General features: G+C 50.9%; 1 protein-coding gene across 8 annotated transcripts in view; it reads right to left on the reverse strand.

The window, feature by feature from the left end:
* Positions 1 to 12,613, reverse strand: part of NAV2 (neuron navigator 2) — a 770,197-nt gene that overhangs the window by 14,575 nt on the left and 743,009 nt on the right. For all 8 annotated transcript variants that reach the window (XM_081241078.1, XM_081241077.1, XM_081241076.1 and 5 more), the window contains 6 exons: positions 11,651 to 11,813; positions 10,809 to 10,909; positions 8,570 to 8,665; positions 6,720 to 6,888; positions 2,625 to 2,860; positions 180 to 334 (listed from right to left, as the gene is read on the reverse strand). In XM_081241078.1, coding sequence (XP_081097204.1) covers positions 180 to 334; positions 2,625 to 2,860; positions 6,720 to 6,888; positions 8,570 to 8,665; positions 10,809 to 10,909; positions 11,651 to 11,813 — 920 coding nt within the window. The remainder of the gene's footprint in view (positions 1 to 179; positions 335 to 2,624; positions 2,861 to 6,719; positions 6,889 to 8,569; positions 8,666 to 10,808; positions 10,910 to 11,650; positions 11,814 to 12,613) is intronic.

The following is a 12,613-nucleotide window of genomic DNA, read 5'->3' on the forward strand; positions in this document are numbered from 1 at the left end:
AGAGAGCTGGAGAAGGTGTCGCAGCGTCCCGGGGCATCTAAGGGCCTAGGTAGATGGCTGCTGGCTGCTGTCCCTCCCCCCATGTGGCCCCAGCCCCTCCCTGCCACGTGCGTGCAGCGCTCCTACCCCCTGTAGCACACATCTCTCCCAGGGGCCACGAGGTCCAGAGCTGCCTTTACCATTTGTGGTCCTTGCAGTTGAGCAGCCCGTTGAAGATCTCGCCCAGGGAGCTGACGTGATGCAGGTTGTCCAGGATGATGACCAGAGGCATGTCCACAGCGTTGTTCTCGCTGGCGCACTGGTCGGCGAGGTTGGACAGGTACTGGCGCAATTCCTGCGGAGGCCAGGCAGGAATGAGTGGGTGAACGCCCCCAGGAAGACGCACGTACTCGGGGCCTTCCCCTGCCCCAGGCCAGCACTGGCAGAGGGGCCCTTCCTGAGGCCTGCGGTAACCGCTGCTGAGTGCCTGTCCGCTACAGGGCATCTGCCTGGGCACAGGGGGTGCGGGCGGGGGAGTGGTGAGGAAGGCCTGGGCCCTGGCTTCTGGAATTCACTAGGCAACAGAAAACCTGGGCAAGAGCAGGAACCATGGGGGTGCCCAGGCGTGGTGCTGTACCTGCTCCAGCACCCTCTAGAAGCACTACTATTTCTTACTCTGCCAACCTCCCAGGAAGCTCCTGAGGGCAAGTGCCTCATACATCTCTCTAATCCACAGCACTGCCTGAGGGCCATCTACACAGAAGCCCTTGATGAATCAGCACAGCAAAGGACCCCCTTGCCCCCAAACACACATATGTACTGCTGATTAGTGCTGGGGCAGACAGACAGTGAATGGTGCAGGCGGGCGTGGTCTCCACGCATGGGGGGCCTTGGAAGGTCTGGGTGAAAGGGGAACCTTTGGCCTTAACTGTGAAGAATGGGCAGGGCACTGTTTGGAGCTGGCACTAGAACACAGCTCAGCACGGCTGGGGCAAGGGGCGCATCAGAAAAGGAAGAGAAAGAAGAATGTGCGATGGGGAAGGGCCAAAACGGTGAGCTAAGGGCCAGCCAGCGAACCCAGAACAACTTCCTGAGGATGGAGTGACCTTGCGCCAGGCACGGCTCTGGGACCTCACACATATGAACTTCTGTGCCCCACAATAACCCTCTGGGGTGGGCGCTATGACTCTCCATGTTACAGATGAGGAAGCTGAGGCATCCCTCAGTCAGGTGAGCAGCCTGGGATGGCACAGAGGGTCGGCAGCAGGGCTGGATCTGGACTCGGTGTGGGCGCCTCCGCAGGCCACTGTCCTGCACGCTGGCTTGGATGCTCGAGGGGGTCATATCTCCTCTGCTTCCTACACACACACACACGCCTCCCTTTTAAGTCAAAATGTGGCTTTTAGAGATAGAAGCAGCCCAATGTTTAAAGTTACTAGTTATCTTCCCTTTTAGTTCCTCTCCACTATGGGTTCTTGGCCTCTGGCACCTGACAAGGCCACGGATCCTGAGGCTCGGAGCCCTCTCTTCCTCATGCAGGCTTGCAGGGTATAGTTGGGGAGCTGTGCTCTGTACAAGGGTGCCTGGCCAAGGGGAGTGAGTGGGGGCTGAATTCAAGCCTGGCTCGACCTCCAGCCACGTGCCTAGGATCCTTCTCTCGCTGGTCCCGGGAGAGGGCGCCTTCCCTGAGCTTATTCACAGAGGATCTTGGTACAGGGGCTCTGACCACTTCCCGTAGTCCTGCCCCTGTGTCCACGTCACCTGGAGAACTTGTGGTGCAAATTCCCAGCCCCACACAACCTCCTGAAACAGATCATCTAGGAATGAGGTCGGGGAGCTGCATCTTCAAGGATGCCAGGTGATTCTTAAGGTGAAAGAATCACTTCCAATTCACCTTTGACTTCCCGGCCCCTTTGGCCAGTCAGAGTGAATCAACCATCAACAACCACTGCATGGATAATGAACAAGTTTGAGAAAACACCTCCTAACCCTAGGCTGGGACTAGGTCAGGCTGTCCGAACATTTCCACTGCTCCCTGTGAGGCAGGATCAAGCCTATTTGCTGGCTCTGGGGTCTAAGACACTGACTTGAGCTCCAGTCTACTGCTCAGTACTATCTGAGTGGCTTTAGGTACATGGTCATCTGCCTCGAGCCTCAGTTTCCTCATCTATAAAATGGGATTGTGACAACTACTTCCTTAAAGGTCCTGCTGTGGGGCGTTCAGTTTGCTGCTCCCAGGGTAAGCAGTCTGCAAATGCGAGCTGTTGTTGTTCTTATTATTGTTGTTCCACAAAAGAAGGTTTTGTTCTGGAAAAACAAGAGAACCTAGTAGGCACGTGATGAATTTTTGGTAAACTGAAGTGGAAGCATCTGGGTTGACCTTAAAGAACTACCAGCACTGAGCATCGTGCCCAACTCACAGAGCGAAGTAAGAAATGAACTACATCGACTTACACATGGAACTTCTTGCTGGGAAGTTTTGGATCTAAGTCTTCCTTTCTGCTAGTTCCATTCTGACCTCCTTCCCCAGGCTTTTATAACCATCAAAGGTGAGCATTGTAGGAAATGCTGCTTTGCCATCACGGGGGTGGTGGCATCACTAGTTCTCAAAGGGCTAAGCAGCAGCCTCTGAACGACCTCCTCACCTTGCTGGACTTGTGGTCCACATTGAAGGTGGCGATGACCCCGTCTGTCAGCTCCCGTCCCTCCCGGAGCACCAGGTACTCTGACAGCCGGTTGGCCAGGTAGGTCTTCCCAGTGCCGCTGGGCCCAGAGAGGATGATCCGCCGGTGCTCCACCAGCAGGGAGACATAGCGCTGCAGGATGGGCTTGGGGATCAGGGACTCGAACACCAGCGAGTCCAGGCTGTTTTCCGCGAGCCCTGTGTTTGAGAGAGGAAGTGTTCGCAGCCCTGCAGAGAGGGTGGCTCTCTGTGCCTGTCCACCTGGAACTGCCAAAACGCAAGGCTATCCCTTTCCTGGGCAGCCCCGCCCACCCAGGGACACCGCAGGCTCCCTTCACCAGCACGATGTGCTCCGGCTCCTGGCTTGGCTGACTGCCCCCCCCACAGATTCACCTTTAACATGTGGCCCCTCAGTCCTCATCCATCCTCTGCAGAATTCATGAGACTTTGAACCCTACTTGTCTTTCTGGATTTACCATTACTGGTGGTGTTGGCTCAAACCAAACGTGAATCCCCTGTGTCCACCCAGACCCTGGGGCTGCCTCTTCACCCTGTTTTTTTTTTTTTTTTTTTGCGGTACACAGGCCTCTCACTGTTGTGGCCTCTCCCGTTGCAGAGCACAGGCTCCGGATGCGCAGGCTCAGCGGCCACGGCTCAGGGGCCCAGCCACTCCGCGGCATGTGGGATCTTCCCGGACCGGGGCACGAACCTGTGTCCCCTGCATCAGCAGGCGGACTCTCAACCACTGCGCCACCAGGGAAGCCTTTCACCCTGTTTTATCCTGCACGCCAGGTGCCGCTGCTGTCCACACTCACATACACCATGAAGGTATCAACACTTTATCGTTAAAATGAGGAAAAACGCAAGGTGGGACCATTTGATTTGGGGATGTGAATACTGGCAGACCTAGGCTAAGCCTCTCCAACAACAAGAGGAAACATCTTTCCCCCTCCCCGCCTGGGACAACTTCATTACTCAGGGCTGTTGGCTTTACAAGAGCTGTTTTCTTCATATCATTCCCAAGAGAGGATCCAGCCAAGGTTACTTATCCAGAACCTAAGGCAATTCTATTAAAAAAGCACCTCAAGAAACCACTCTATGTAGGCAAAAAATAAACTGAAAAGCACTTATTCTGTTTTACAGTGGCATCTTCCATCCACATAATTAATTCACTGCAAACAGACCCCCCTAACGCATCTATACATTTGTTTCCAATCTTCCCCAACCAAAGATAGAACAGTGACTGTTCTAGAATCATCCTGATGAAGGATCCCAAATGAGATCTTCTGGGTACAGGCCTAAGACTTTCCTAGAACTGGTCTCAACAGAGCCTACATGGGCTCAAAGTTTGGTGCAAAATATGGAGGATAGGGTCTCCTGTCTAAACTTAATAACAAACACGGGGCAGTGATTAAAACACACTGAAACCCCTCTCTTTGCATCTACGTTGCTGTCTCAGTCTCTTGTTAAAAACCCCCTGGCAGTGACTACTTTGCAGACGAACTCACTTCAGAGCACACAAAGCCACAGCCCCTGCCCCCGGTGCCACTGAAGTGAATCATCTGCAGCTCACGGATCTCTTTTAGCTCAAATCCTTGAGTGGTTTTCAGTGCCTTGAAGGCATAAGTGTCAAGCACCACAGGAAAACAGAAGAGTCAGGTATCGCTTAAAAGTACACCCGAGCTGATCTCTAGAGATGCTAAAACAACTTGATGTGCTGAGAGCAGCAACAGCTTAGGCTCCGTGGTGAGGTGGCCTGTTCGGGAAGCAGATAATCCTGTCGCTGTTCCTACAGAGGTCTGGTCTGGTCTCAGCAACGGGTCACTCCTTTTACCCTTCAGGGCTTGCAGTGCTCACCTGCTCGCCAGCGTGGCTGAAACGCAGTTTAAAGTCATGGTGTATCAGGCTTTCCCTAAAGGGTTCTTGGAGTGGACAGTTGTTGTTAAAGTGTGCCTGGCAGCCCTCCCTCCTTCCCCTTGTAGTGGGACTCTTCTTTCTTTCTTTTCTTTTTTTTGCGGGCCTCTCACTGTTGTGGCCTCTCCCGTTGCGGAGCACAGGCTCCTGACGCACAGGCTCAGCGGCCACGGCTCACGGGCCCAGCCGCTCCATGGCATGTGGGATCCTCCCGGACCGGGGCACGAACCCGCACCCCCTGCATCGGCAGGCGGACTCTCAACCACTGCGCCACCAGGGAAGCCCGGGACTCTTCTTTCTTGCAAGTAGTTCATTCCAGCTGGTCCAAGAAGGGCTGACCCAGCACCTTCACCCACCAAAGGGGTGGGCTTGTGACCAGGCTGGGCCAAAGCCTCTCCCTGGTCACAACGACTGATTTGGTGATAAGCATTTGACCCATGGTGGGCCAGAATCACCCTTAAGAATTTACTGTCACACTTGTCCAGAAAGACATTCTCTTTCTTCTAGGTTCCTAAGCTAGAAGGATAAATCTGGGCCATTCACTGGCTATGTGCAGAAAGCTCAAAAAATAAGCAAAGCCGAGATAGGCCTGATCCTGATGGCATTGCTGGAGCACCTGGATCCAGCTGCACCTGAAGCCTATACCTGGATCTTCCAGGTACCTGAGCCTGTATGTTTCCTTCCGGCTAAAGCTAGTTTTGAGTAGGTTTCTGTCACTTGCAGCCCAAGGCCACAATTATGGAATGCCGACAAGATAACGCTATGTGTGAGACCCAAACAGGAACATGTTACTGGTCACCAGGGGAGCAAGACCTTCATTCCTGCTGATGAGGAATGTTGGGGTGCTTTTAGAAAACCTCCCAGTTAGGAAACAAAGCTTGCATCAAACAACCCCAAAACTACAGTCAAGATTAATGCCTTACAGGGAAGAAATAAGATACCATGAAGGCTGAGCTTAGGACAGTGTTTAGCAATCTCTTCTTTAAGTGGTTCATAAAATATAGGAAAAAGGGGTTTCGCAGTCAAATGCATTTGTGTCAGACTGGATCACACAGTTTTTTGTGTGTGTGTGTGGTACGCGGGCCTCTCACTGCTGTGGCCTCTCCCGTTGTGGAGCACAGGGTCCGGACGCACAGGCTCAGCAGCCATGGCTCACGGGCCCAGTCGCTCCATGGCATGTGGGATCTTCCCGGACCGGGGCACGAACCCGTGTCCCCTGCATCGGCAGGCGGACTCTCAACCACTGCGCCACCAGGGAAGCCCCACACAGCTTTTTTTTTTTTTTTTTTTTTTTTTTTTTTTCTTTTTGCGGTATGCGGGCCTCTCACTGTTGTGGCCTCTCCCGTTGCGGAGCACAGGCTCCGGACGCGCAGGCCCAGCGGCCATGGCTCACGGGCCCAGCCGCTCCGCGGCATATGGGATCCTCCCAGACCGGGGCACGAACCCATATCCCCTGCATCGGCAGGCGGACTCTCAACCACTGCGCCACCAGGGAGGCCCCACACAGCTTTTTTAATGGCAAGAGTCAGGACATTAAAGGACAGAGGCTTTAGAGAACCTGTATGGGAATAACGATGCTGGACCTACTTGGCCGTGAAACTTTTTTTGTTCCCCGAAAAATACTTTGTGAGTCTAAAGTTCCACAGAACTTTAGCCTCGGGTGTAGCCTCTCTACATGATGAGGCAGTTGGGGGGCTCGAACAGCATCGTGCGTGGGCAGGAGCTTCATTGCTTCCGCAGGGTGCTCCGAGCAACTCCTCTCTGGCCCACAGAGCATCGTGGTTTCCCATCTGTAGAATGGGACTGCATCCAAGGCTCACAGGCAAGAGTAAACTCACTGGTATCAGTGGAGCCCCGTTTCAACAGGGTTATTAAGATTCCCTCATCTCAGAGTCATAAGGCTAATGGCACCTTTTGTTATGTAATTTCAGCAATAAACTAAAATTATTTGTTTCCCACGGTCGCTGAAAAAGCTGAAGACTGTTCAACTTGCTTAGGTAAGAGTAACTCTGGTGGATGGGGAAAAAAAATACAACCCACATATACACGCACAAACAAAATCATGGCCACAGGTTCCCGTGCCAAGTCACAGAACAAAACCTACCATTCTGGAAGCTCCCACCCCTGCAATGGGCTGGATTACCTTTGACGGCCACAGAGATGGTTGTGTTCTCTCCAACCAGGTAGCCACAGGGAAGAAGCTCAGGGGTCTCGGAGGTGTTGCTGCGCTTGATGTCCCCAATGCTGTAGCCGAGGACACTATCAGAGTTCAGCCCCAGCTGACTCACAGGGTCGACGTGAATGATGTACTCCTGGAAAAAATAAAATAAAGACCCCGTCAAAGATGTGGTGAAAAATCTGCCCAAGACTCACGTCTTCACTGGGTGATTTACAATCATCTTCTCCTCTTTCCCAGCTGATGCCTGAGTTGAAATCGAGCTGTGGAACGGGAGGCAGAAGAGCTGACTTTCTCTGGGGAGGATGTCCTCGTATCACAGGCCCCTTAAGGTACAGATTTATTCGGTTAGTGATGGGAGGGTGGGAAACCCTCACAAGATGGTGAACATTTAGTCTGGATGAACCAAGCATTGAAAAGTTAAGCTGCTTTTCCTGTAAGTTCAGCTGAAGTCTTAAAGACATTGGGACCTGTGAATGGTGCTGGAAAATGCATGGAAAAGTAATTCGGACAAGAAACCTCTCCACCAGCCCTTTCTTTTGGTTCAGGTCAAAGGCCATATAATGACAAAGGGAACAAAACCCCGGGCTGCTAGAAAAAAGCAGCGTAGAGTTTTAAACAAACAAACGTGTGTTTAATTTGGAAAGTGTTCCATCTTAGATGAGTGACCAGAAGGTTTTAGGTCAGTGAACTTGGAACGAAGTCCATGGGCTCTGTGGTAGCCACACGACTGAGGTGGAATCCTGATAACAAGTCTCTACCTTTAATGGTCTCACTTCCTCACGTGTGACGCCTCACAGGCTCTTTTCAGCCCCAACTGTGGTCTTTCTAATCCAGGGATGTCCCAACTGCCCATCAGCAGAAATAAGGTTTCGGCTGGGGCAGCAGGCTTGGTGTGCTCTAAGCCATTCCTGTCTCTCACCCCGTCTCATTTCTACAGACTGGCCTGTCAAGATGGGAAGTGAGCTTGGGTCAAAGAACAGAATTTTCTCTCTGTGAAGCCACCTGAGTCTAGATGCCAGGAGACTAGAGTATACTAGTTAAAAGTCAGGTTTTGATATCAGACGAACTCAACTAGACCAATGTGGTCTCTGGCACAAAAAATGTGGGCTATTATTAATACTCAGAGGATGTGATTAAAGAACACTTCTGGTTATTGACCTACTTCAGGTCAATAGAAAAAAATGTACCAAAAGCTTCTTTCAAATCACCCAGTACGTCAGGGTTCACCTAGATGCTCATTAGTAATTTCTCCTGTGGCAAACACCCACTCCAGTGATGTGATTAGAATGAAGAGAAAAATAACTGTGCCAACAGCCTTGACACCAGCCATGGATCAGAAGTCAATGTCACGCACAGCACAAATCACAGAGTCTGAAGTGTTGGCATGGGACGCAGGGTAAGTTGGATCAAATCCCCCTACCAAAATGAGGGGTGGAAACATGATGTCGTTCCCCCAGAACACACGCTGCAAAACATACTCAACAGGACACAATTCTAAGGTGAAGAGAATGTAGACATTAGCAGTTCACTCTGAGAGGCTCATATAATCGCTCGAGACCAGGGAAATGCCTCTCCCTGGCTGGCCAACCACTGTCAAGGGCAGATGAGAATAGTTGGTCCTGTTACCAGCCTATACTTACCATCCTCCTTCTGTTCCCTTGAGGGCCAGGGGACAAGTCCCAGCAACATAAGGATGTGGGAGAGGGGACAGGCCTGATGAATGATCAGGTTCGGGCCACAAACCGCCCTTTCCCTCCAGAGGCCCAGGCCCCCGCTCGGGCACACTGCCGTAGCTGTCTTCACGAAGCACTTACTTTGAACAGCCGTCTAACTACCCCGTCGAGCACGTCCCACTTCGTCTTGCCACTAACTCCAATGCAGCCGATGAGAAAGAGGTGTGGTCTGGAATCCTAAGGAAAAGGAAATGTCCGCAGGTGAAAAACAGGTGGCTCCTTTCCGACTCAGGTTAGCAGAAGACTCAGATTGTCTTAGAACTCCGCCAATGGTTTGAGAGGGGAATAAAAGTCCTATTTGTCCAGATGTAACTTGGACTGAATGTAATGGTCTTAAACACTTTCCTCCCCTATTGCTAAAACAGCAACCCGTGGGTTAGGAAGAGAGGATCTCCTCTCTGGAATCTAGAACCTTCTACTGACTGTGCACCTCATATGGTGTGTAGATCACACATCCTTTGCAGGGAATGCTCTCCCCTCTCCTTTCTGCCATCTCTCCCTTTCCAAACCTTGCTTACCAACTCACCTCTTCCAGGAAGCCTTCAATGATCAACCCACCAGGCTCAGAGCTCACACTGCTTCAACAGTTCTGTACACAACTTATATAATGATATATTCTGCACTTTTTATTTTTAGGTATTTGTCTTATTTGTCTATCAAGTTTGTCTCCTTGCTTGATCTTAAATTCCTTCAGGATGTTTTTATTTTTTCTTCTTTTCTGTTTTTTAATAGTATTGATTTCTTTTCTTCTAATTAAAAGTTAAAACATGTCCAATTCAGAAAACTAGTAAAACTCCAGGAAATTCATAAAAAATAATCTCTGTTCTCCTTTTTTTGCCTCTCTGCCCACAGGGCTCTGCATAGTGGGGGCTAACTGATCACACTGATTAAAGGAAACTAATAGAACATTCCATTTTGTTTGGTTTTAAAATATCTGACATGCTGATAAGAATATAGAATTAGGAGAGTGGAGGGAGGTGGGGAGAGGAGGGGGTGTATTTGGCGGTTAAGCAAAATCAGCAGAGAAAAGAGCAACAGTCTTGAAGTGAGATGATCTGGCCCCATCACTTGCCTTACAGCCTTAGGTAAGTGATGCCTGGGTCCTGGGCTTCTCAACTGTAAAATGGAGATGATAAAATCTGGGCAGCCAACCTCATCTGGATGCTGTGGTGATCCAGAACAAGATAATTTTGGAAAGTGACAGACTTCCGTAAAATTTAAGACCTATCTGTTTGTGTTGATGATCATTAGAATAAAATGCCTTCACAGATACCACTTGCGTTTATTAACAGAATGTTACAAGAATGGACTTCCCCCTTGATAGTCTATCACTCTACCAGCTAAGCTCTGAAAATGGAACTATTTTTTGGATCTTTCTCAACTAGATCATGCTCAGACCCCTGGCAGCTCAAAGTCCTGGGGCTACCCTCGTCAGTGAGACTAGACAGCCAGCCACATAGTAGAATCCCCTGGCAGAGAAGTCTGGCTGCAGACGCTTTGTTTTGATGGGCACTGCAGGCTCCCAAGCTTTCAGAGCCTACGATAGCGTGTTGGCTAAAATACTCAGAACTAACAAGCATACACAAAAACCTCAAGGGACTTACATGAGGGGCTCAGGAGGTCTTTTCCCACTTATCTGAGAGATGGTCATTCTCAGCATCCTTTAGATTTAATTGACAACTAAAAATCAACTTTGACTGTCAACCCTTGCCCTCACCCTAAAACAGTCTCTGACGTATGGGCATATGACCTCTAGACGCTGGAAGAGAACAGAAACTGCTCAGAAAACTCAGATTCCCCAGCCTCGGTGAGCCGGGGTGCCCCACCATCTTCACTGCTAGCCACCTGTGTGCTCCTGGGCTTGACCACCTCTACCTCCCAGTTTCTACTTGGTCAGCAGCCTCTGATGACTGGATTAAAACAGGTGCTCTTGGTCGGATGAATTTGGGTGGCTTACTTCTGAACCTTCTGTGCTAAATGTGCTTAGCTGCCTTTGAAGTGCCTTGGGAATATACTAAATTCAGAAAAGCCATTTCTGACTGATGTTAGTGTTTAGTTAAATACTTGAAAGTGGTGCAGTGTAGACCATTTTTAGAACTCTTTACACGCTTTTCAAACACGAGAGACAGGGAGGGGCCGCTGGCTCACTTTCACGGTGTCAAAATGCTGCTGGGGAGTAGGGTTAGTTAGGGAAAGCGTTAGAACTATTTCCAAATCACCTCAGGCTCAGGAGGGGATGGGGCGTGATGATGGAATCACTATGCTAGGTAGTTCTACCTGGGGAAGGGACAGGCCAAGCGGGGTAAGGGATCCAACTAACCTCCTTCCACTTCATTTCCTCCTGAAAGCTGACAACTATCTTAACATGCCTGCCTCCTTCCTTCCGAGCCGGGCATTCACCAGTGTCATCCAGCAACATGTCTGCGAATGGAAAACATCAACAGCCTTAGGCACACGGGGACAGCAAAGCCGGCTTCCTGACACCCCCGCTGCTTGTCGGCACAGCAGCGGGACAAACCAGGTGTCGTGGTGCAGGGGAAGTGGGATGGGGGGTGGCGGGGGGAGAGGGCAGAATGCAGAACGCAACCACAGAAACCGACAGTGGACCAATCAAGGAGCCAGCGGGCTGACGATGTACCTTTGCCAAATGGAAGTGCGAGGGAGACTCAACCAAAACGACAGCAGGAGCAGCGTCAGGGATAATCAATCAAAGCATCAGCCTCGAAATGCTTACACACAGATCTGTGTGATCTGCCTAGATCACATTCGCTACTTATCGAGCCAGCCTGAATCCAGCCCCAAGGCAGGAAGGTCATAAACCAAGCCAGCGTCCCAATCGGCTACCAAGGGCAGGTGGGGCAGGGGGCGGGTGGTATGCAGCATACAGCTTGAGGGTCAGCCTCTTCAAATGGATCAAACAGAACTCAGCACGGTGGGCGAGGGGATCCGGGCTCATGGCTTGGAGAAGTTGGGGCGCTGGAGCAAAGCATGACAGCGGTCTAATGGCTGGGCTCATGTCGGTAGCAGACGCACACCCACACGCACGTACACCCTAAGCACACACACGCCTGCTGCCTCTCCATGTGATCTGCTCATCTGTTCATCTTGGGGCTCTTGCTTCGAGACCAGAGTGCCAGCTGCAGGCCCTGTGACGCCACTCACCCAGGCTGCTGGACTCAGCGAGGTTCAGGCTGTGCTGGGAGAGCCCCATGGACTGCCTTGGGGAGGTGGAGAGGGACGCCTGGGAGGGCGCCCGGCTGCAGCCACTGCCTTGAGACTCCGACTTCAGCCGGTCGTTCTCAGCTTTCAGCTTCTCTATTTCACTCTGCGAAGGGTAAGGGAGAAGCTCACTTACTAGGCAGCTACAATGCGAACAAGCCTTTCCTGGAGGAGGGAACTGAAAGTTGCCTGCAGGGATCAAGTGCATATCCCAGCCATGGAGGCAGAATAAGTTACACCATCAGAGAGATTCAACAGTGGTCACTGCCTTTGCTGCATACACAAGACCTCTTTCTTTTGGGTTTTTTTTTTTTGGCTCTGAGGCATGTGGGATCTTAGCGCCCCGACCAGGGATCGAACCCGCACTGCCTGCATTGGAAGGTGAAGTCTTAACCACTGGACCACCAGGGAAGTCCCCCCACAAGACCTCTCTGGCACAGGAGGGTCCGAGAGCTGGCCTTTGACAAGACCTCAGAAATGTTTCCCAGAATCTGGGTAGTAAGTGGAAAAAGTCTTACCTAAGAAGTTTGAAAACTCTGGGTTTCTCAACCCAGACCTTTACCGCAGGACTTCTCAGAGCCTTTAATAAGTCGGTATGCATTGTGAATCTGAGAGGGGCACATAGTGTGCAACATTTCCCAAACATTTTTGATCAAAGAGCCTTCTTTTCACAGAGTTTCTTATGGAATGAGCGTTTCACGGAAACTCCTCTGGGAAACGCTGCTCTCCAGTGAAAGCCGATTTAGTCGAATCCAGAGTGGTCTTTCATTCCATGAATACTTATAAAGAACCTACTATGTGTTAATAAGCACTGGTCCTACATCCAGAGAAAAGGATGCAAAACAGAACAGCTCAGAGACTCAAATGCCTTCAATCCGTGTCAAAAGGTGAGAGGGGCCTTAGGAA

This window comes from Mesoplodon bidens, assembly GCF_964165515.1.
Source record: "Mesoplodon bidens genome assembly, chromosome: 7".
Classification (NCBI taxonomy): Eukaryota; Metazoa; Chordata; class Mammalia; order Artiodactyla; family Ziphiidae; genus Mesoplodon; species Mesoplodon bidens.